We start from the raw sequence: 23866 nt of genomic DNA on the forward strand, positions 1-23866 counted from the left end.
ACACAGACAGACATGCATACAGATCAACAGGCAGATAGACAGACACACACATGCACAGACACCCCCCCCACCACCACATTTTGATGTTGAACCCAGGGTTTTTCCCATCCTAATTACATCCTCTACAGCTGAAGTCTATCCTATGTAAGCTTCCACATTTGCATTTTTTGGTCTCTCTATGGCTGCATCCTTGTCCAATAGCTCTAATGAATGGTGTGGCTGTTCCTGAGGGTGGGCCCCCATGACGTCACCATCTCCCACTTGGCCCTGCCATTTTTGCAGTTGGGCTTTTATCACATCTATTCCTGTCCATTCCTGTCCTGGTGTGATAGAGAATTTCTTTTTTATTGACTTCTGTACATTTTATACTTAGACTCGATTACGATGATAGCCCCTAGTTCTAGAGCAAGGAACACCCTCTATTTGCTGGGTAAGTGGGGAGCACTCAGTAGCAGAGCCATTCTAGGCCTGCTGCAGTTTGATCAGCCTTACCTACTTCTTATTTATTCGAGTCCTTGTCCTAGTCCTCCAAGGAATCTTGCAGCCACCCCAGCCTTCCGAGGGCCTCTGCTGGTCTCTGCTCTGTCTGGATGTGTGGTTTCTCACATAAGCTCATGTGCTGGTATTTGGTTGCTATTGTGTTGAGATGAGGAGACATTTACAGAGCAGGCCCTAGTGGGAGTGGAGGCTGTGGAGCTTCGAGCCTCATAAGTAGCTGAGTGCACTGTGCCAGGTCTTGTGGGACTGAAGTGGCTCCTGTGAGAGTGGACTCTCATGAGTGAGCCTGGCACCTCTCACATCTCCTTTCCTCTCCTGTTACTGTGGTGCTATCTTCCCTGAGTCCTCACCAGAGCCTCACTGCTGTCAGGGTGTTTTCCTTCAACTTTGGAACTGTGAGCTGAACAAACCTGTTTTTTACTTTAATGAAGTACCAACCTCAGGCATTTTGTTCTAGCAACGTGAGCAGATTGGGGTGGCTGTGTAACCTTATACCACAGACTTTCACAACCTTTCAGCCACAGAAGGGAAAGTGCTAACATGTGGGCCTCAGCTATCTTGCTTCACTGAGGTTTGGCATCATAAATTAGAAGTCTATCTATAGGAGATGTCACCACCTCATTGATCCTTCTTCTTTGCTTGTTGGTTTATTTACTTTTCAAGCCAGGGTCTTATGTATCCCTGGCTGGCTTCAAACCCTCCTAGCTCCTATTTCTTGGAGAAGCCTTGAGCCTAATCCCAGGCTTGGGTTTCATTGTCACACCCTACCCAGCATGGGAAAGCAGGGGTGACAGACACTTTCCTCAGCACTCTCTGTTCTACAGGCTAGGCACTCACTTTCTTGCTCATGAGTGCAGATCTCTGGTAGTTATCCCTCTGTGTTCTACTTGTCTGGCTTCGAGTCTCTTAAATACCTACCACAGTGCACCAAGGTCTTCCTACACCACTGAGTCTAGGTCTCCTACTTCCTCTACTGTGCCAACATGGATAACATCTTTATTTCACGGACCAATGCGCTATGGTCTATATTTGTGCCTTGCCGGTGAGAAGGGGAAGTGTGACCTCTGCTGTTCACTGCAGACCTCCCAGCTTCAGGCCCCCAGGAGGCCTCTGCTCACCTTGGCTGTGGTGGTGATCGAATGACCAGTGAGTTAGTTCATCAGCAGTCTGGAATCACTGAGGCCTTCACCTACGTTTTCCCATGTCGCATGTGCCTTTGATGATTTTATGCTAACAGGGAAAAAATACAGAGTTTCTTATGTAAATTGTCTTAATAAAATATTCATTTTAATTTTACTGTAGTTAAATTACCTTTCCAATTTAAGGACAAATCATGTTAATTTGAAACAAAGGCCTCTTACAGATGAAGAATGAACAGGATCATGGAAACTGGCATTATATGACATAGAATCTCATTAGTGTCTTAGTTAAGGGTTTTATTGCTGTGAACAGACTCTTATACGGAAAACATTTCATTGGGGCTGGCTTACAGGTTCAGAGGTTCAGTCCATTATCATCAAGGTGGGAGCATGGTAGCATCCAGGCAGAGATGGTACAGGAGGAGCTGAGAGTTCTACATCTTCATCTGAAGACTGCTAGCACAATACTGGCTTCCAGGCAGCTAGGATGAGGGTCTTAAAGGCCACACCTACAGTGACACACCTACTCCAATAAGGCCACACCCACTCCAACAGGGCCACACCTTTTAATAGTGCTACTTCCTGGGCTGAACATATACAAACCATCACAATTAGGGATGGATGAAGCATACACAGTTTAAGGACTTGGATGATGACAGGTGTGTGGATGGATATGGAGAACTTGTTAACAGTGCAATCTCTCTGAAAGTCACACAGAGTCCTTTGTGCTGTCATTCCCATCACCAAAGATGTATCCAAGGATATTTTAAAAAGACATTAAAATTATTTATATATAAATATATGTTATACATATATACATATATACATATATATGTATATATATGTATGTATATATATGTATACATATATATGTATATATATATATATATATATCTGCCTATACGTTGGTATGTGCACATGAGTGAGGATGGGCTAGAATGTTTGGATCCCCTGGGGCTGGAGTTACAGGCAGTTGTTAGCCATCTACCATGGGTGTCTTAGTTACTTTTCTATTGTGATGACAAATCACCATGACTAAGACAACTTATAAAAGAAAAGCATCTAATTGGTCCATCATGGTGGGGCAGTGGGATAGCAAGTAGCAAGTGTGTTGGTTGGAACAGCTGAGAGCTCATATCTTGATTTTAATCAGAAGGCAGCATGAGAGAGGCACACTTGGAATGGTGGGAGTCTTTTGCAACCTCAAAGCCTGCTAGTATTGCACCTCCTACAATAATGCCAAACATCCCAGTCTTTCTCAAACAGTTACACCAATTGGGGTCCAAATATTCAATCTTATGGGGGTTATTCTTAATCAAACCACCACAATGGGTGCCAGGAACTGAACTCTAATCCTCTGTAAGGACAGTTTGCATTCCTAACCATTGAGCCATCTCCCCAGCCACCCGATTACACTTAGAGCAACTTTACTGGTTATATCTCCAGGCAAACAACCCAGATGAGCTGTAAGAAGGAAAAGAAAAAGTTGTTCAGTTGTGTGTTTATGCAGCACAACTCTATGTAACAGCTTGAAGGAACACATTTCTGCTCTTCCTCTTCCCCTTCATCTTCCTCCTCCTTCTCTTTTTACTATGTACCCCTGGCTGGCCTGAGATCTGCCTGCCTCTGCCTCTCAAGTTAAAGTTGTGCACTACAATGCTTGAATTACATGAACAAATAATATGCAATGTGGATGAGTCCTTCAGACAAGTCAAACGGAAGCACCAGAACACAATATAGTGCATGTGATGAAGACTTTGTGGTCGGCTGACTCTCCCATTGTGTGGGTATCACAGAGTGCAGTCACCCAAACTGAGATAGCTATCATGTTGCTGAGCAACACTCCCTTAAGGGACCATCATGGTTATCTTGGGGTCAGTGACTGAGCAGAGGAGCATCGGTGCAGAGCATGTAACTTGCCTAACTGGTGTGAACTCAAAGCCCAGGTAGAAGTCACTGATGGTGAGAGAAGTCAGAGTAGTGGCTGTGCATGAACAGTGTGCATGTGTGTGTGTGTGTGTGTGTGTGTGTGTGTGTGTGTGCCTGTCTATAGGCAGTCTATGTAGATGGGGAGCTGAGATGCTTTGTTCATAGGTATGGGTTCTATGGGGAGAGGTATTGAAGTTCACTGAGATGAACAAGTGCTTGCGCATACTTTATGTGTGGATAAAACCATCAGGGAATGGAAACTGCAGAGCATACTGTAGGCCAGCTCTGGGAGCAACAGCATCTGCCATGAACTTGGCAGAGACAGTAAACCCATAGATAAAGGTGCAGGAGTAGCCCAGCCTCTTTCCTCTAGCCTTGAAATTGCTTCTGCGTGAGAATAACTTCCAAATGTTCACCTGAGGAACGGAGACAAAAGACACAGTTTGTGAAGACATGCCTAAATCCCGCTGGACACCTGATGTCTTCAAGGACACAGTTTCTAGAACCCTGGAGAATCAGTGTCTGTGAAATAGGTACCATATTGTATCTCTCACTGTGTGTTCCTAACTGTCCCCAGAACCCAAGCTGGTGTTCGCCAAGGAGCAGCAGGCACGCAGTGAGGTGAAGGCAGAGGCAGGGGCCAGTGCCACACTGAGCTGCGAGGTGGCCCAGGCCCAGACTGAGGTGACATGGTTCAAGGACGGGAAGAAGTTGAGCTCCAGCTCGAAGGTGCACGTGGAGGCCTCGGGCTGCTCCAGGAGGCTGGTGGTGCAGCAGGCGGGCAAGGTGGATGCTGGGGAGTACAACTGTGAGGCTGGGGGACAGAAGGTGTCCTTCCGTCTGGACGTCACAGGTGGGTGTTCAGGTATCAAGGCTGTTTGTTTCCACGTGATGGGAGATGGGCTGATGGCCTAGATGATCCTGTCTCTGCACATGTTCTGTGTCACACTACTTTTTTCATGCTGATATGTGAAGGAGAGCGGGCGAATGTTGGGTCCCACAGTCCTCCTGGAGGGCACATGCCCATTGACCTAGAATGTCCCACCAGACCCCTAAATACTGAAGTTACCTCCCAATGGCATCATTCTAAAGACCAAGCCTCCAACATGTGGGCCTTTGGGGAGCATTTCAGATCCAAACAGCACACCCAAAGAAAAGGTAGTGGCCTTTGCTACACCATATGAATTTAGCATATTTTAGCATATTTAGAATATGCTAAAACCAAATAGTGAAGAAGAAGACATGGGTGTCTCAGTGCAGGGGCAGGCAGTCACGCTGAAGGAGCAGACATGTCCCCTCACAGCAGCGATTCCCTCACCCCACTTCTTCTCTCTCCTCTGAGACACATGGAAGGGCTACAGACAGTATGGTTTTTTCATGGGAGATTTTGGACCATTCATCCCTATTGAAAAAACACTGCAGCAGTAATCACCACATAAAAAGCCAACTCTGAGTCCCAGACTTAGACCAGAAAGAGAAGTACAAACCTTCAGGGTGGCATGTAGATGTTTCTATGATTCCTCTTATGGACTGACTTCATTATTTTTAGCCAACATATAATGCTAGTCAGCAAGGTGTGGCGAGGAACTGATAGCATGTTTGTGATGATGTACACTTATATACACTAATCAAACCCTGGCAGTCAACATCTTCGCTTCCTCTGATGTCTATTTTATGTGTGGGAAACATTCAAACTCCTCGCATGTAGTTATGATGAAGTTCTTAAGTAGTTGTTCCAGGGTTTAGGAGAACACCAGAACTTATAGAATGAGTGTATGTGCCAATGGAACATGCACTTTTGGAACTCTAACTCTCTCTCTCTCTCTCTCTCTCTCTCTCTCTCTCTCTCTCTCATGCTGAGAGTAAAATCCAGAGCTCAGTGTATTCTGAGCATAGGCTTACTACGGAGCCGCCCTCAGCCCCAGGAATGAGTTCTTTAACAGAACAAACACACTGACCACCACAGAACACATCTGAATACATTGAAATTTAAAACTGTGATTTAGTCTGGTGAGATGGTTTGGTGGGTAAAGGTGCTTGCTGAACAGGCCTCATGACATGAGTTAATCCCTGGAGTCCATGTAAATATGGAAGGAGAGAACCAACTCCACAAAGTTGTCCTCTGGCCTCCACCTGCAAGTGTGGCACACCTCTGCTCCCATATCACATGCAACAGTAATACTAAATAGAAGTGTAAAAACCTAGGGATTCAGCAGAGCCTTCCATAAGTGATGAGAAGACAAGCAACAAAGGAAACATGGGAAGTGTTTGGTGTGTGCATGGTTGTCAGTCCTCTAGTGTGAAAATATTCACAGAGGTCCTGAAGCAGTGCCTAAAGACAGTGCTGTTGGACCAGGGCTGGAGAGATGGTTCAGCAGTTAGGGCTGACTGCTCTTCCAGCAGACCCAGGTTCGATTCCCAGCACCATGTGGTAGCTCACAACTCTCTAACTCCAGTTCCAGGGGACCCAACACCCTCACTCTGACATACATGCAGGCAAAACACAATGCACATAAAATAAAAATAAAAAAATTATTTAAAAAATTGGGCCAAAGTTCTGTCTAGTGACACCAGAAAGGAGCAGTGTGGTATGTGTCAAATTGTAATGGTCATTCTTTTTATCCTGAGTAACATGTCATGAGTTTATTTATCCACTGTCATTTATGGCTCTCTGTTGTTCAGTTGGTCCATATTTTAATTAATAATGGTCCAGAATGTGGGCTTTTGTTTTACTATGTTGTTTTAATTTTCTATTTTATCATTAATTGTTGTGATTTTTAAATTTGTTTTGAGGCAGTCTTTCTACATAGCCCTGGCTATCCTGGAACATACTCTGTAGACCAGGCTGGCCAAGAACTCTTAGAGTCCACCTGCCTCTGCTACCCAAATGCTGGTATTAAAGACGTGCACAGCCACATCAACTTTTTTTTTTTTTTTGAGACAGTGTCTCACATCATATAGCCTTGGCTGGCCTTCCCTAGAACTTTCTATGTAGACCAGGCTAGCCTCAAACTCAGAGATCTGCCTTTTTCTGCTTCCTAAGTTCTGGGATTAAAGCCATGCATCACCACAGCTGGCTTATGAATTTCTTACTTTGCCTAATTTATCAACTAAACTTTATCAGAGGTACTTCAGGAAAAACATTTGTAGCATTTGGTGTTATCTGCATTTGAATGGGTGGATAAGGAAAATGACTTTCTCTGTGCTTAGAGGCCTTAAGGCTTTTCCTGAGCATACTGCAAAGCCTGGATGACACTGTGCTCTCTGGCTGACCCATCCAGGGTCTTTCTGTTTGCAACTTGCTGATCTGGACAGTGCCTCTAACTCTGAGTGTGCCAATTTGTCCCCAGAGCCCAAGCTGGTGTTCGCCAAGGAGCAGCAGGCACGCAGCGAGGTGAAGGCAGAGGCAGGGGCCAGTGCCACACTGAGCTGTGAGGTGGCCCAGGCCCAGACTGAGGTGACATGGTTCAAGGATGGGAAGAAGTTGAGTTCCAGCTCGAAGGTGCGTGTGGAGGCCTCGGGCTGCTCCAGGAGGCTGGTGGTGCAGCAGGCGGGCAAGGCGGATGCTGGGGAGTACAGCTGCGAGGCTGGGGGACAGAAGGTGTCCTTCCGTCTGGACGTCACAGGTGGGTGTTGAGATACCAGTTTGTTTTGTGTTGAGGGGATGAATGGATCAGGCGCATGGCTGACCACCGGTTGTTTTCTGTTACATTTTTTTCTATTACTATCTTGTGTCCTGTCATCTTATATCCAGGGGCTCAGTGAGGCAAACAGTCAGGGGCAGGCCCTTTTTACACGCACTGAGTGGTGTCCACATAGTGGTACTTAACTGTACGTTCTAAGAGCCTGCCCAGAGCCCTTTGGTTGGTTCTGTTTGAATCAGTTGGTTCTTGGTTGTAAGGTGACCATACAATCTTCACCTGGGAGAGCAATCTTCCTTGGATGGGAGACACTGGAAACTTCCAGGTTCTCTTCCAGAGCCATTTGTTGTTTCTCCATGGCCTGAGCTGTTTGTATCCCACTGACTCAGGGTAAGGACAAGCCATAGGCCAGATGCTTGTCACACCTGTTACTGTCTCAAGACTGAGTTGTATTCTCAGCTTTTGCTTCCTTTTTTTCTTTTTTAAGATAGGATAAGAGAGGGGCTTATTTTTTTTAATTTATTTTATGTATATGAATACACTGTAGCTGTCTTCAAACACACCAGAAGAGAGCATCAGATCCCATTACAGATGGTTGTGAGCCACTATGTGGTTGCTGGGAATTGAACTCAGGACCTCTGGAAGAGCAGTCAGTGCTCTTAACCGCTGAGCCACCTCTCCAGCTTTTGCTTATGGTCTCTTTCACTCCTTTTCTGAGGAGTTAGAAGATGCCCTCCTACACACTGCCTGTAGGAAAATGCCTGTTGGTGGATGGGCACACAATTATGGTGATGTGTGGAGAGTAGAGACTGATGAAATACGCCGACATCCACTTGTCAGGATGGGTGAGTTTGTCAACCTTGCCCTGTGCCCCAGTTGTTTTATTTTTTTTACACAGCATTGCCATCATTAGCCCCCAGAAGCTGACGTACAAGCTGGAGTAGGGAAGCATTGATGTGGTGTGCCGCCATTTTGCTGTGGCATCTGCCAGCAATTGGAGTGCTGTACAAAATCTCAGTATGTTCCTGGTGACTGAGTGTCACCGGTTCTCTGGCTGGTGCATAGAGATGGCCGAAGAGCCTTTCCTCTTGTTAAAAGACTTGATGCTAAGTCACTAGAGGCCACCCTCCTGCTTTTGGCCTATAGGTTAGTGTCCTGTCCTCAGTGTCCTTGCGAGTTAATTCCAGGATGCTACTGCAAGATGTGACATCCTCAGGAGTGCCAGTTCCGTATGTAAAATGACACTACATTTACACAAAAGCAGGACACATGCTCTCTACAACCTCTTCTTTTAAGATCTATTTTATATTTTAAAATTATTTTTATTATTTTTAATTATGTGTGGAGGCATATGAGTATAGTCACTGCTGGGAATCTAAGTCTTCAGATCCCCCCAGAGCTGGACTTAACAGCTATTGTTGTCAACCAGTGTGGATGCTGAGAACTAAACTTGGTCCTCAGGAAGGGTAGGAAGGGACTCTTAACCACTGAGCCGTTTCTTCAGTTCCCTATTTTATTTTATTATTTTGTTTTGTTTTTTTATTTTATATTTTTAAAATCGTGTGTGTGTGTGTGTGTGTGTGTGTGTGTGTGTGTGTATGCGAGTGCAGGCATCTGCAGAAGCCAGAAGAGGGCAGCAGATCTCTTGGAGCTGGAGGTAGAGGTGGTTACGAGTTGTTCAAACTCAGGTTCTTCAGAAGAGCAGTAGCGCTCTTAACTGCTGAGCCACTACTCACTCAAAAACCAAACCGAGCAACACCCCAAACCCCAAAACAAACCAGATTTATTTATTTCACGATTATGAACATTTTACCTGCACGTATGTTTGTGTATCATGTTCATGCCTGCTGCCCATGGAATTCATGAGAGAGCATCTGATCACCTGGACCTGGGGGTTGTGAGCACCATGTGGGTGCTGGAACCACACCTGAGTCCTCTGCAAGAGCAGCCGGTGCTCTTAACTGTGGAGCCACCACTGCCCTTTCCCTCTGAACGTCTCCACTTGTCTCCTGGTTGATTGTACCCAGTGTAGTGTCAGCACCGACAGTTGCTCTCTGTATTATCCAGGGCCTGATGACAAGAAGGAAGCCTGTGATTCTCGTAGATGCAGTTCTGCTCCGCCCCTGTATTTTCTATTTGCTGTTGTATCCATGACATAGACAGCCAACTAGACAGTCAATTATGAACATGGACAACTGTCAAAAAAAGCCTGCTGTTTTTTTTTTTTTTTTTTTTTTGTGAGACATTAGTTGAAGAGACTATGAGAGCTAATTTTATGGTTTAAAAAATTGGCAAGTTGTGACAGTTTGGCTAATTCCTAGAAAATTATGTCAAAACTGACAAAAGAAGAAATTGAAAATTCCAACAGTTCTGTGACTTGAACCAAATGGAAACAGTCTTTTTAGAGCTGGTTTAATGGGGGCGGGGGATGGGCAGCCCAGCAGGAACATCATCCCAGAAGTTCTAGAAACAAATTGTTCTTCACTTTGTTCTTCCGGGGAACAAGAGAAGGAAAGATGGACCATGTAATGGAAACAATGTGACATGGAAACCAAACCTTACCTGGAAAATATGCAAAGTGAAAAGGTCATAGCCACTTCAAAGCCAGGATAGGGAATGCCTGGTAGAAAGCTGCTCTGCGGTATTTGAAGACTGTGAGGGGTTGGCTCAACAGTGGGCACAGAAGACCAGGAGGACAGGGAAACCACTGAGGTCTCAGTCAGCACTGGATGAAAGCATTTTGTAATGTTCACTGTCTTCTGGGCTAGTGAGATGGCTGAGTGTGTAAGGGCACTTGCTACCAAGCCTGACGATCTGATTCCTGGGACCCAGAGAGTGGAGAGAGAGAACCAGCTCAGACATGGCACACACACACGCACACACACGCACGCACACACACACGCACGCACACATAATAAAAAAATAAAAATCAATTACCATCTTATATCCTGAAAAATGTGAAATAAAATTTATCATGAATTCTTTTGGGAACCAATAGGTCTCCCTTACTATGAAAAGCAGAAGGACAGGAAACAGCAGTTAACATCACACTTCAGGAGAGAGATTTATTTTTGAAACGGCAACAAGACAAGTGTAGGCGAACAGGAGAAGGTGTTACAGCCATCCGTTAAGTCTCCAGGGTAAAGGGTGCAGCGAGAGCCTTGGGGAGGATCGCCTTGCCCAGAGATCTTGCTCCCGGAGACGCCACTCTGTCTGCACACTGCATCAGAAGCTTGGAAAATGAAATTCTACAGTATTTGCAGAAGCATCTGTTTTCTAACCTGATGCCCCCAAAATATTTGAAGCCCAGTGAAGAAATGGTCAAATGTTTTTGAAGGATTGTGACAAAGATCCAAAGAAACTGTTCCTAGTCAGAACTCAAATATATATAAATGTATATGTTTCAGTATAATGCTGATTGACAAGCTGATTGCGAAGCATTGTATACTCTCAGATGAACAGCTGAGAGCATCTGCTCCAAGGATCAACCCTCACCATAAACCAATGCTAGTCAGACAGCAGGCCCAAATGCGGCAATGGAGAAGCAAAAGAGTGGTCTCTGTCCCTGCTTTTGGCTGACCACCATCACAGTTCCTGTCCCTCCTTTCCTGTGGTATGAGTGTGAGGTGTAGAGACAGGACCATCTTCCCCAAGTGGAACCAAGGGCATTTCACACCGGGAAAGTGAGTTAGTCCTGGTAGTCTCCCCCAACGCATAGACTGCAGTCAACAGTGCGTGGAGTGGCAACGTCAGAGAAAGATAGCATGATTCGCAGCTGAGTGTGCCAGGGCATTGCCCTATGAGTGTCATAGTCAGTACCTGAATACATGGCCCACAAGGAATCAGTAGAGAGGTTGCTTGGCGAAAATAATTGATTCAACGAGAACACACACACAAAAGTGAGGAGTTGAGGCCCACCGGCAAGGAGAATATTTACAATATATTTATAATACACGTATCTGGTAGGACTCCAGGACTCAAATTCATACAAAGCTCCAAAAATCTGACGACAGACAATGGAGCTATGAAGCAGGTCAGCCTGTGACACCAAGACTACCAAAGGGCAAATGCAGGGGCTGAAAATGTCAGGTCTCCACCACAGAGCCCCTGAAAGGAGCTTTTAGAGATACACTCCAGAACAGCCCTGTAGCAGGGACGGGATGTGTGGATCTGGATCTGTGCTGAGGAGCATTGGGCTTCTGGGCACAGTTGAGTGTGGAGTCTGAGTGATGTTCTGCTCTTCAATGGGACCTGTACCATCAGGATTTCCCCCTGATTTGGTCTTCCTGGCCTGGTTAGTATTTCTGACTCTGTGTTTCCTTGTCTGTTTCCAGAGCCCAAGCTGGTGTTTGCCAAGGAGCAGCAGGCACGCAGCGAGGTGAAGGCAGAGGCAGGGGCCAGTGCCACACTGAGCTGCGAGGTGGCCCAGGACCAGACTGAGGTGACATGGTTCAAGGATGGGAAGAAGTTGAACTCCAGCTCGAAGGTGCGCGTGGAGGCCTCGGGCTGCTCCAGGAGGCTGGTGGTGCAGCAGGCGGGCAAGGCGGATGCTGGGGAGTACAGCTGCGAGGCCGGGGGACAGAAGGTGTTTTTCCGTCTGGATGTGCCAGGTACCTGTTTGTCCTCATGAGACAGTGGAGTGGGCCTGACTCATTCCTTTGACTTATATTAGCCTTCATCTCTCAAACTCCCATCCTTCCTTCTCCCCTGCAACTAGGCTGGGGATGAATACGTAAGGTGGAGGAGGGGTCTGTTTTGTAAGCCTCGAGTAGGGTTACTATGAGGTATTCTGTAGTTTTACGTTTCCAGAACCATCTTGCTGTTGTATGAGATCTGGGACTCAGTCTGGACCTTGTGTATGGTCTCAATTCTCCTTCCCCTCCCCCACAACAGTGTCTAGTTATCAGCAAATACCATTGACCCTTTGCTCTCAGTTTGGGTAAGTGTATCAGAGAACCCCATAGAGTTCCTGCTCTGACCTCAGGAACACTGAGGAGTGAGTGTCTGCTGTCTCCTGTCCGGTCAGCCTACATTCCTGTCAATGTTAGTGCCGGGCTCCATGTCCTCAGAGGGAGAAGCCTGAGACTGACAGCTGTTGAGCTTGTGTGCAGGCAGGGCCTTGAGGACTTATAGGGTGGTCTGCAATCCTGACTGACCTGTAGTGCTCTCAGACAGCAGTGCTCCATCAGACCCCGCCTCCCCGAACTGCCATCCATGTTTAGATATTGAGAAACAAGCTTTCAGGTCTACATGAAAAAGCTGTTTTTAAGGGAATACCAAAAAGCATTTATGGTGCTAAGTCAGGCTAGTCACTAGTGAACTGTGTGAGAATAATAACTCAGTAAGTCTCGTGCCTTCTGAATAAGTGGAATAGCAACCAAACCTTCAAATAATTTTGTGAAGAAAACCGTATCAAATAGTACTGAGAACAGTTATTGCATGCTCACGGAGAACTTTGGAGACACTACACAAAGGAAATAAGCCTTAGGTCATTTCATGCAGTCGGCATAGCACTGACATGGAGATCTGACAAGGAGCGTGGGATGAAGGCAGGACCCAAAGAACTGATTGCTGTGAGTGTCACAGGTAAAATCTACAGCCCAGTATTGGCAGAGTCCACTGAGCAGCGGCAGGAGGCCCTACAGTGTGATGAGAGCCATAGTCATCCATTAAGGTTGAGAAAGTCCTGTCCTCCACTGCCCAAGCCAGCTCTTTTCCCTGTGGCCGTTTTGACCTAGACAATGTCTCTAACTCTGTATTTCCTTGTCTGTTTCCAGAGCCCAAGCTGGTGTTTGCCAAGGAGCAGCAGGCACGCAGCGAGGTAAAGGCAGAGGCAGGGGTCAGTGCCACACTGAGCTGCGAGGTGGCCCAGGCCCAGACTGAGGTGACATGGTTCAAGGATGGGAAGAAGCTGAGCTCCAGCTCGAAGGTGCGCGTGGAGGCCTCGGGCTGCTCCAGGAGGCTGGTGGTGCAGCAGGCAGGCAAGGCAGATGCTGGGGAGTACAGCTGCGAGGCCGGGGGACAGAAGGTGTCCTTCCATCTGGACATCACAGGTGGGTGTTACACAACTAAGCTAGCCTTGGATAGCGGTGTTGAAGGCTGGCTATGGCTTAGACAGATCCTGGTTACATTCCCTTTAGAAATTGCTTTATTATTACCTTTTAACCATGTGTATATGTGTGTGTATGTGTGTGTGTGTGTGTGCGCGTGCGTGCACATGAGTGCAGGTATTCAGTGAGTCCAGAAGAGGGCACTGGATCCCCTGGAGCTGGAGTTACAGGCAGCCAAGAGTAGTAGCTTAATTTGGGTGCTGGAAACCAAACTTGGGTCCTTTGCAAGAGTATTATGTGCTCTTTATTGACAACCCTTGCTGTCCCCTCTTTTCACTTCACCCCTTAGCCTCTCTTGCTTCTTGTTCTCTCATGTATGGCTGAGCTCAAGGGATCTTGCAGGAAGGTACAGGGTTTTCTGCAGCTTAGTGCTGTTTCCATAACTGCATTAGGAAATACATTTCATGCTGTGGGCAGTGAAGCCTGAACAATCCTCCTCAGATCCCCAGGCGGGCGGGGGGTGGGGGGGAGGGCTCTGCCAAGATGCGGCAATGTCCTTGACAGAATTAGCTAGTTTACTGAGGAAGCAGAGAGAACAGTAAGCCAAGAGGCACTTGAGAACCCCATGCAGGCACCAGTGGAGAAACACGTTCCCTGTTGCTGTTTCTGTGGTTTGGGGCCCTTGCATTCACTTAATCTGCAACTGAGTTTAAATATTAGCCAAAGTACATGCTGGTGTATTCCCCACCTCCTCCCTTTTTTAACCCATAGAATTTTGTTCTTGACAAAATGGACAAGCCACATCTAACCATCTGTCACTGGGATCAGACCCACAGGCCATACCTACTATGAGGGAGGATAAGTGCTGTAATATATAAACAGATTCCTGAAATAAATATGAAGAAGAAACAGTACTACCAAGAATAGGGTCTTCTTGCATACCAGCCATACAGAGAAACAGATACTGATGGCTGGAGACATCAGTGAGACAGACAGCAGAGGGTCACAGATGGCCCAGGAGCTCCGTTTAGCAGATGCCACGGCTGAAAATTACTCAGAGTAGGAAAAGGTATGGAGAGTTAGGATTTTCAGCTCAGTGAGGCATGTCCTATCAAGTCCTGGGGGAGACTCTCCGTTGCCACTTTGGGGGTGTCATGACTCACAGCCTTTCCATGGAGGACTGTAATAACCATGTCTCCTCTTGAGCCATCCCAGCAGTGGTGACAGGCTATGTGGATAAACTGGGGTTGTGTGTTGAGAGGTTTTAGGGACTTTTCCTGGACACAGTGTGTAGAGCCTGGGTGATGTCCTGCCTTCGAGCTGCCCCATACAGTCTTTCTGTAGGTGGCCTTCCTGATCTCTGACCCTCTACGTGTGTCCTTGTCTGTTCCCAGAGCCCAAGCTGGTGTTTGCCAAGGAGCAGCAGGCACGCAGCGAGGTGAAGGCAGAGGCAGGGGCCAGTGCCACACTGAGCTGCGAGGTGGCCCAGGCCCAGACTGAGGTGACATGGTTCAAGGATGGGAAGAAGTTGAGCTCCAGCTCGAAGGTGCGCGTGGAGGCCTCGGGCTGCTCCAGGAGGCTGGTGGTGCAGCAGGCGGGCAAGGCGGATGCTGGGGAGTACAGCTGCGAGGCTGGGGGACAGAAGGTGTCCTTCCGTCTGGATGTGCCAGGTCAGTTGTTTGAGGGCACTAACATTGTTCATTTGGATGAGATGCTAAGACTGACTAATAACCTGAATGACCCTGACACTACTGCAGGGGGCTTACCCTCTGGGAGCTTTAAATCTTTCACATTCTGTTCTTATGGCCATGCTTGGCTGTGTCAGCAGAAGCTGATGCAACTAAGTCAGGAGAGCTGAATCCTTGTTTTTATGTGATAGTATTTATCATCCCCAAACATCCCAGGTCTTCTCTGCATTGCTGACTGGTGCCCAGGGATATCCCTGGCTCTTCCTGTTGTTTAGGACTGGGATAAGTGAGATCTGTCTCCCAGGACTCTGAGAATGTCCTAGTGTCTGCAGGTCCTGCTTGCCCTAATCCAGCATGAACATTCTTGTTCATAAGAAGCATTTCCATTCAATTTAAATACAACTAGGGAAATTTTGATTTCCCTAATCATAATTGGATTTTCTTATAAGAAAAGTTGTTTCCGGTGCTGGTACCTGAGTACTCTTTCCTGATCTCTGAGATGTGAAGGTCTGTGCGTGTACTGATGGATACACACATCGTATTGCAGTTTCTGTGTGTGGCAAGGAAAGAGCAGAGGGCTTGTGGGCATGCTGCTGTGACAGTAGACAGCTCACCGTGGGCACAGTCTCATTTTCTAAAGGCCTGTTAGAAAACTGGTTCGTAACAGTGCTCTCCTTGAAGCATCATTTGGAAAGAGTGAAAGACATAGTTTATGGGTGTTTTTCCCCTAGAGAAACCAGGTGCATTCCGGTCTTCGGGTTCTCTGTCTACAGTGTCCTTAGGAGTTCATTTGTTTGTACCTCCCTCACTCATTAGAAATCTGAGATGTGCATTTGTCTTCCTTCCCTAAGGAGTCTTCTCTTACAGTGACCTGTGGGTGGTACTAGATAACATTTCAAGTATCCCATCAATAAGAAATGGTTTCTGAATAAACATACCGACAAAACAAAATAAAAAAGACAAAAAAGGGGGAAATGCTGTGTATCTTTACTAAATTTTATTTTCAAAGAATATGAAAACTTAAAAAAACCCATTCAGCTATTTTCTAGAAGTTGTATAAGAAGTGACACAAAAAGATAGAAAATTTCAAGGTCATAGTGTCTTTTTGAAACATAATTATAAAAACTAGCTTACTAGGGCTGGAGAGATGGCTCAGAGGTTAAGGGCACTCGTTGCTCTTCCAGAGGTCCTGAGTTCAATTCCCAGCACCTACATGGTGGCTCACAACCATCTGTAGTGAGATCTGGTACCCTCTTCTGGCTTGCAGGCATGCATGCACATAATAAATCTACAAACAAATGAACAAACAACCCCAAAGGTAATTTACCACAGAAAAGGGGGTATGGATAAATCTTATTAAATGTTCTAGAAGGTAATTATTAGTTCTGGTGCCTTATTGCACAGGAAGATAATTCTATTGGACAATAATGTGTAATGCATTTCCAAACAGCTAAGGGGATTGAAAATGTTCTCACCACTAGACATAATAAATAGTTGGTTCAGTAGATATATTAATTATCTTGTTTTGATTACAATGTAGACAGGCTATTGAAACATTACATTGTGCCCTATCATTTATTATTTGTTGATTAAAAATGGACAAAAAAAAAAAGAGAAAGAAACAAGTGAGATGAACCAGAGGGCAATGGTTCTTGCCATCAAGTCTGATGGTGTGAATTTGATCCCCAGGACCCAGTGAGCCAGTCTCACCTCTTTGAGGCTCTCAGACCTCAGTTATCTCCACACCAAGGACCAAATATCTATCACATGAGCCTTGGGAAACACACCACACCCCAACACAGCAGAGGAAAAATGAGTCCTGTGACTGTAGTAATTATAATGTACCATGTGCTTGAAAATAGCTGAAAGAGTACATTTAAAATGTTTACACAAAAAATAATGTGAGTGTGGAAATATATGTTGGTTACTCTTTATTGTCAACTTGATATAACCAAGAGTCTCATGGGAAGAGGGGTGACCTAGAACAGACTGGCCTGTGGCCATGTCTGAGGAATTGTTTTGGTTGGTGATTAAGGTGGGAGGACCCAGTCCACTGTGGGTATCTGACCTAGGCAAGTGGCCTGCGCTATGTAAAAAAACCGAGAATGAGTCAGTATTCCTCCATGGTTTCTGCTCCACTTCCTGTTTGAGCTCCTATCCTGATTCTCCCCAGTGGTAAGTCATGACCTACAGGTAAGCTCTGAGTAGCCCCTTTTCTCCCCAGGTTGCTTTTGGTCGTGGTGTTTATCACAGCAATAGAAAGCAAACCAGAATGTGCTGGACATTCTACCCAGCTTGACTTAATTGTTTCTCACTGTAACATAACAAGAAGTTACATCATGCTCCCTAAACGTGTACGGAAGGTGTCAGATACAATAGAGGACACTGAGACAGAAATTGCTCTTTCAGACATTAGGGTTTATTTAACACCATGTACAGATGGACAAACAGAAAACAGCGTGGTAGGTGTGAAGAGGCATCAGGGTCCACATGGCGGATGTGGACCCTCTCTGCTTCCAGCTCTTGGAGGACAAGAGGTTTTAGAGCAGGGGGGGGGTCTGCAATCAGAGTCAGGAAAGGGGCTGGGGGCAGAGGGCACGGCCACTAACAGCCTCTGGGATGTAAACTCACGTCCCCAGGCAGGAAGTGTGCACGTGGAGTCTCTTAGCTAGAGGCGTTGGACAGTGTCTCAGGCAGGAGCCTGTCAGTGTCTCTGAGAGGGAAAGCCTCCTGCTGTGGGTTACAACGGCCTGAGCAGCAGCTGCATCCTAACACCGCATTAATGGAATCTGCAGCTCTGCTTTTCAGTTAAAACATTAATTAAAAGCCGAAGTCAACATGTAGAAAACATTTTCAACTGTCTGTTGTCTCGACAACACTGGTGGGAGGAGAAAATTTAAAGGCTTATAACAACACAGAGAGCCCATTTCCAATTCCAAATCTAAAAAGGATCATGAAGCCACATGTTTTCGGAAGGCAGTAAGAGGATCAATGTGCATAGAAATCCACAGAAGACCCAAATATATTCACATCTGATAAAATTTCAAGGGACTGTCTTACTTAAGGGAACTAAAAGTTAAGATTTGAAATTCCACCAACAGCCACTGGTGAGGAGCCAAGAGTGAACTCACAAAGTGGGCGGCCACACAGGTGGCCACCACAATTTGAGGACAACTGTCACACCCAAGGGACAGAGCAGGAACAAAATAACTGCCTTTTCTCTAATGAGCGGGGCAGATGGTTCACTAGGTAAAGCCACTTGCTGCCAAGTCTGACATACTAAGTAAGTTCCATCTATAGAAGCCATATGGGTGGGGAGGACTGGACATTGTTCTCTGACCTCCACACACACACTGTGGATGCACACAGACATATACAGTAAGGAAATGTAAAAAAAAAAAAAAAAAATGTTTGGGTTGGAGCGATGGCTCAGTGGTTAAGAGCGCTGACTGCTCTTTCAGAGGTCCTGAGTTCAATTCCCAGCAACCACATGGTGGCTCACAGCCATCTGTAATGGGATCCGATGCCCTCTTCTGGTGTGTCTGAAGACAGCTATAGTGTATTCACATACATTAAAAAAAATGACCACTAAAAATTTAAGCAAGGGATGGTATAGATATAAATGATAGTTTAATCATTTCTGTATTAAAGAAATGGACTAGGAACTCAAAAATCACATGTCAGGTAGGTTAGTCACAGCCTAAGAGTCTAGATCACAGGACCGTTAGTGGCCTTCAAGCATTCGAAGGGTTACTTATTCTGTGTTTACAGCTATCCCCTTAGAGACAGGAAAGGAGGCGAGCCTTCAGTCCTCTGTATGTAGGTAGTATAGCATACTAAAATCTGGCCGGCATCTAAGAACTCATATTTTAGGCCAACCTATTATGGGTATTAAGGACAGTTTGTGAAACACAATATTAACGAACTGACCTCAGAGGCATACCCACAAGATTACCCACTGTGAGGAAATTCACAGCCAAGGACCAGCAGTCCTGAATATTAGAAAGTCAGTGTTCAGCCTGACCTTATCCGACTGACTGAAACTGTGAAATTACCTAAAAACAAAACAAAAGAGGATAAAACTCAGCAATGTAAATTAAAAAGAAGTTTTTGACAATATCTATCACCAGTCATGCCATAACATTTGTAACAAATGTTGTTAAATAGATTCTTTCTTGGCTTGGTAAGCAGCACTGTGTGCAAGCTGAGGACTGGATTACTCTGCTCCAAGACCAGGAATAGCACAAAGAGGCCAGCTGTCACCACATCCTTCAGCATAACTAGGAAGGACACCCAACAAAAGGCACAAGGGCTAGGGGAAAAACAGATTCATGAATTATAAGATCTCTTCAAAAGACACATGAATAGAGACAGGATCCTGCACACAAAGACCAATGTAAAGACCATTCTTCACTATATACTAGCAGTGAGCATCTTGCAAAGTGAGCTTAAAAGCTTTAAAGTATCTTCAAATTATCATGCTTATAATGCCAAGTCTGGCACCAGGCGTGGAGCAACTCAGTGTGGTAGATCACTAAACATTCTTGAGAAACACCAAGTTTTACAGGGACAGACAGAAATGAAATGGGTTTTGCAGGTGTCCAGTTTCCATCACCACGGGATCATTGCTGTGGGGTGGGTTGAGAATGACATTTCCCAGGCCAGCTACAGCTAGCACATTTGAGAGGAGAGCCGGTGGTAAACAGTTGCCGTTAGGTACAAGACTGCCACAGAGGTACTGTATGTCTTTAATAAGACAGAACAGCAAGGGCTGGAGAGATGGCTGGGAGCACTGGCTGCTCTTCCAAGGACCCATGTTCAATTCCTAGCACCCACATGGCAGCTCACAAGTATCTGTAAATCCAGTCTGGGAGTGGTATATGGTGCCCTCTTCTGACCTCTGTGTGCACTACATGCATTTGGTGCCCAGACATACATGCAGGCAAAACACTCACACACATAATAAAAAAAAAAAAAAAAAAAAAAAGAGGGACAGGATCACAGTCAATCTAGTTTTGTGAATCTTAGATTTACTTGTGATTCTAGAGTTTAGTCCAGGATGTCTCTGCCCCAGAACATGGGCAGGTTATGTTTACAGCCAGAGAAAGGCAGTGATGTACAGAAAAGGGAAGCAAGGTAGAAACAGCCTGTCTGCTTTCAGATGGTGTCTCTCTTGTCTGACCATATTAGGGGACTTGGGTTCTTGTCACAAGAATAACCTATAGTCTGATACCTTCAAGATAAATTAGAGTTGGACAGAAAACAAAACAAAAAAACAGCAAAAAGCCTACTCTAGACCGAATCTAATCCAGTTTAATACAACAAGACAACAGATTCTCAATGCAAGAATGGTTAGCAGGGAAGAAGAGAACCTAGGCATTCAGAAGGAGAGTGTCTTAGTTACTGTTCTATTGCTGCCAAGAGACACCATGACCAAGGCCACTGGTAAAAGAAAGCATTCTATTTGGGTGCTCACAATCCCAGAGGATTTGTCTACGGTCACCATGGAGAGATCATGGCAGCAGACAGACAGGCATGTTGTTGGAGCAGTACCTGGGAGCTTACATCTGATCCATCAGCACAGGGCAGAGGGCTGACTGGAAATGGTGGGGTTTTTGAAACCTCACAGATCTATTGTGGTTTTGTGCTGATGAGAGGGACTGTGGCTTCTCCTGGGATCAGCCAGTAAAAAACCTAAACAATGTCCCACCCTCCCACTGTGCCATCCAGTATTCTCACTGGTGTGGCCTCCCTGATCAATGATGTATGTGACATTGTGCATCTCTCTGTCCCCAGAACCCAAGGTCATATTTGCCAAGGAGCAGCAGGCACGCAGCGAGGTGAAGGCAGAGGCAGGGGTCAGTGCCACACTGAGCTGCGAGGTGGCCCAGGCCCAGACTGAGGTGACATGGTTTAAGGACGGGAAGAAGTTGAGCTCCAGCTCGAAGGTGCGCATAGAGGCCTCAGGCTGCTCCAGGAGGCTGGTGGTGCAGCAGGCGGGCAAGGCAGATGCTGGGGAGTACAGCTGCGAGGCTGGGGGACAGAAGGTGTCCTTCCATCTGGATGTCACAGGTGGGTATTGAGCCACTATGTTGACCTTCAGTGACTGGCTCATGCCCAGGGCTGCCTCTGCACACCTTCTGTTTCACATTACCTCTTCAGGTCTCTCCTTTTTCTCTTTCCATGTTCAGTCCAGTGTTGAGCAGGGCAGGTTATGACAAGAGTGTCCCAGGAAAGTCCTTTCCTTCCTGTATGTCTAGAGAGATGCTCCCGGGTTGGGGGGTTTCATCCTTGTCATGTTTTTGTTCCTTCCCAAAGTTCCTTGACCTGATGAGGCCAGGTATCCGGGCTGCTTTGGACTGTGCTAGGCTCTCACATGTACCTGAGAGCATGCGCTCTCTTCAGAGAGATCTCAGTGTCTCTGAATGTGATGAGGGGAAGTTTCACCTCCTAACCGTACTCAGCCATCCCCAGCTTGGGCTTCAGGTCACCCAAGGTTTGGTGTCTGGGCACTCCCTTTACCTTTCTCATGGAGACCTCTGTGCATCCCAGTGTGGCAGAGCCAGCACCCATGTTTCATGGCAGTGTCTGTGCAGAGGACCCACAGCGAGGCCCCCGTGACACACACTTCTGAGCTCTGGCTCCAGCTCGCTCTGTACAGCCAATCTTGTTTTTCTTTTGTCTCAACCACAACCTTATGCACGGATTATACCTCTTAAGAATTTGTTTTATACATTTAAAAATTTTAAAGAGTATGTAGCTCACTCTACAAATGACAGCTTCTATTAGGAAAGTAACCTTGTTCCACAATATTCTACAATATACCCCAAATTGTCTAGAAATTCAGGCACCTGTCTTTCTCTGCTGGGACCACGGAGAGATCTGTGAGCTGACATTACTTTCCTTTGTGAAAAGCATTCAGCCTTGAGAGCTAGTGAGGGCTCAGCAGGTTTAAGGACCTTGCCACCAAGTTCTCTGTAGTTCAGTCCCCCAGCATACACACACACACACACACACACACACAGACACACACACACACACACAGAGTAGCATGTCTCATATAGAATAAAAAAATGTTACAAAAGAAAATTTAGCCTGAAGCGAGTGGTTTGAAGTCCCCTCTGAGGCACAAGCACATGGCAGTTTGGGATTGAGTTCTATGACATGCTTTGTTTGTGGGAGGACCAAATGAAGGGTCCCGGTTGACAAATGGTATGAGGGAGTATGACAGAGTTTTATGCAGGCAAAATTTGAAGAGTTTCTTTAAACCAATCAATTCCTCAGAAATGTTATCAGAATGGATACAAGAAAAAAACAGGGAACCCAAATAAAAGAATCCAAATAGCCATATAGCCCTTTATATTAATAAACACGAGTTTAAAAAATGCTATAGGAAAGGGTCTGGGGAGATTGCTTAGCTATTAGGAGCGCACACTACTCTTGTGGTAGACCTGAGTTCAAATCCCAGCACCCACATCAGGTCACAACTGCCTGGAAATCGAGCTCCAGAGGATCTGACTTCTCTGACTTGGAGCACCTGCAGTCTCTCTCTCACACACACACACACACACACACACACACACACCCCTTTGCACAACTCACAACCCCCCCCTCATATACACACACACACACATACACACACACTCACACATGCACACACAGTCATACATATACACATTTACACACTTATGCATACACACTCATATACATCACATACACATACATGCACGCACATACATACAACACACTCATACACATACACACCTACTCACACATACACATACAAATACACCCACACCCACACATTTGCATATGTATATACACAGATACACTTACACACAAGTATACACACTCACACACATATACGCACATGCACACACATGTGCACACACACTCAAATTTAAAAAAATATTGTAGGAGAAAGTTAAGTTCAGTAGCCTGTAGATAAATTGTTAAAACTATATTGAAAACAAATAATTTTGTGTAATGGTCATTCCCCTAGAATTCAAAGGGACATATATATTTTCTAACTCACTTTATGTAGATAGTACAATATTGTTACCAAAATGACATACATTATTAAAAACTGAAAGCACAAACCAATCTCTCGTGGATGCTGAAATAATCTATACAAAATTTTGACAAACTGGGGTAATACACTAAGAGTTGAGTATACTGGGATAATGTTAATCCAAGAATCAAGGTTGATTTAATATCAGAATGTAAAAGCCAATAAAATCTATGATGTTAGGAGTATTAGGGATGGAGGGATGGCTCTGTGGTTAAGAGTGCTACCTGCTCTTGCAGAGGACCCGAGTTCAATTCCTAGCACCCACAGCCTTCTGTAACTCCAGGTCTAAGTGGGCTCCATAGCACTGGCACTCACGTGCAGACACACAGGCACAGACAGACATAGACGTGCATGCGTAAACACACACACACACACACACACACACACACACACACACACACACACACACAGTCAAAAATACAAAACATTTAAAAAAACAGCTAGGTGTAGGGACATACATCTTTAATCCTAGCACTTGGGGGTGGGCAGAATTAGAGATATCTTGTGAGTTTGAAATTAACCTGATCTAAAAATCAAATTCTAGGGCGGCCAGGGCTACATAGTGAAACCTAGTCTCATTTTTTTTTTTTTTTTTTTTTTTACATTATATCTAGAAGATATAAAATCTAACATCTACTTACATTAAAAACAAATTCTTGTGTTGGGGAGGTAGCTCTATGATACAGACCTTTACACAGCATCCCTAAAACGCTGGCACTAGAAAAAATAATCTTTTGAACTAGTACTAAACAGGGCTTCCTAAGTTTCACATGGAGTGCTATAGAGGGCAGCAGGTGTCATGCTACACATGAAGCCATGCCCTCTTTCTCTGACAATGGAGGGTGCAGAG

General features: G+C 45.6%; 1 protein-coding gene across 1 annotated transcript in view; it reads left to right on the top strand.

Moving 5' to 3' along the window:
• The window catches only part of Obscn (obscurin, cytoskeletal calmodulin and titin-interacting RhoGEF), a 135943-nt gene that overhangs the window by 14663 nt on the left and 97414 nt on the right, over positions 1–23866 (top strand). The window contains exons 11-16 of the mRNA XM_076937701.1: positions 4144–4419; positions 6917–7192; positions 11542–11817; positions 12985–13260; positions 14652–14927; positions 20742–21017. Of these exons, the coding sequence (XP_076793816.1) occupies positions 4144–4419; positions 6917–7192; positions 11542–11817; positions 12985–13260; positions 14652–14927; positions 20742–21017 (1656 nt within the window). The remainder of the gene's footprint in view (positions 1–4143; positions 4420–6916; positions 7193–11541; positions 11818–12984; positions 13261–14651; positions 14928–20741; positions 21018–23866) is intronic.

Source organism: Arvicanthis niloticus, chromosome 6 (genome assembly GCF_011762505.2).
Source record: "Arvicanthis niloticus isolate mArvNil1 chromosome 6, mArvNil1.pat.X, whole genome shotgun sequence".
NCBI classification, from domain to species: domain Eukaryota; kingdom Metazoa; phylum Chordata; class Mammalia; order Rodentia; family Muridae; genus Arvicanthis; species Arvicanthis niloticus.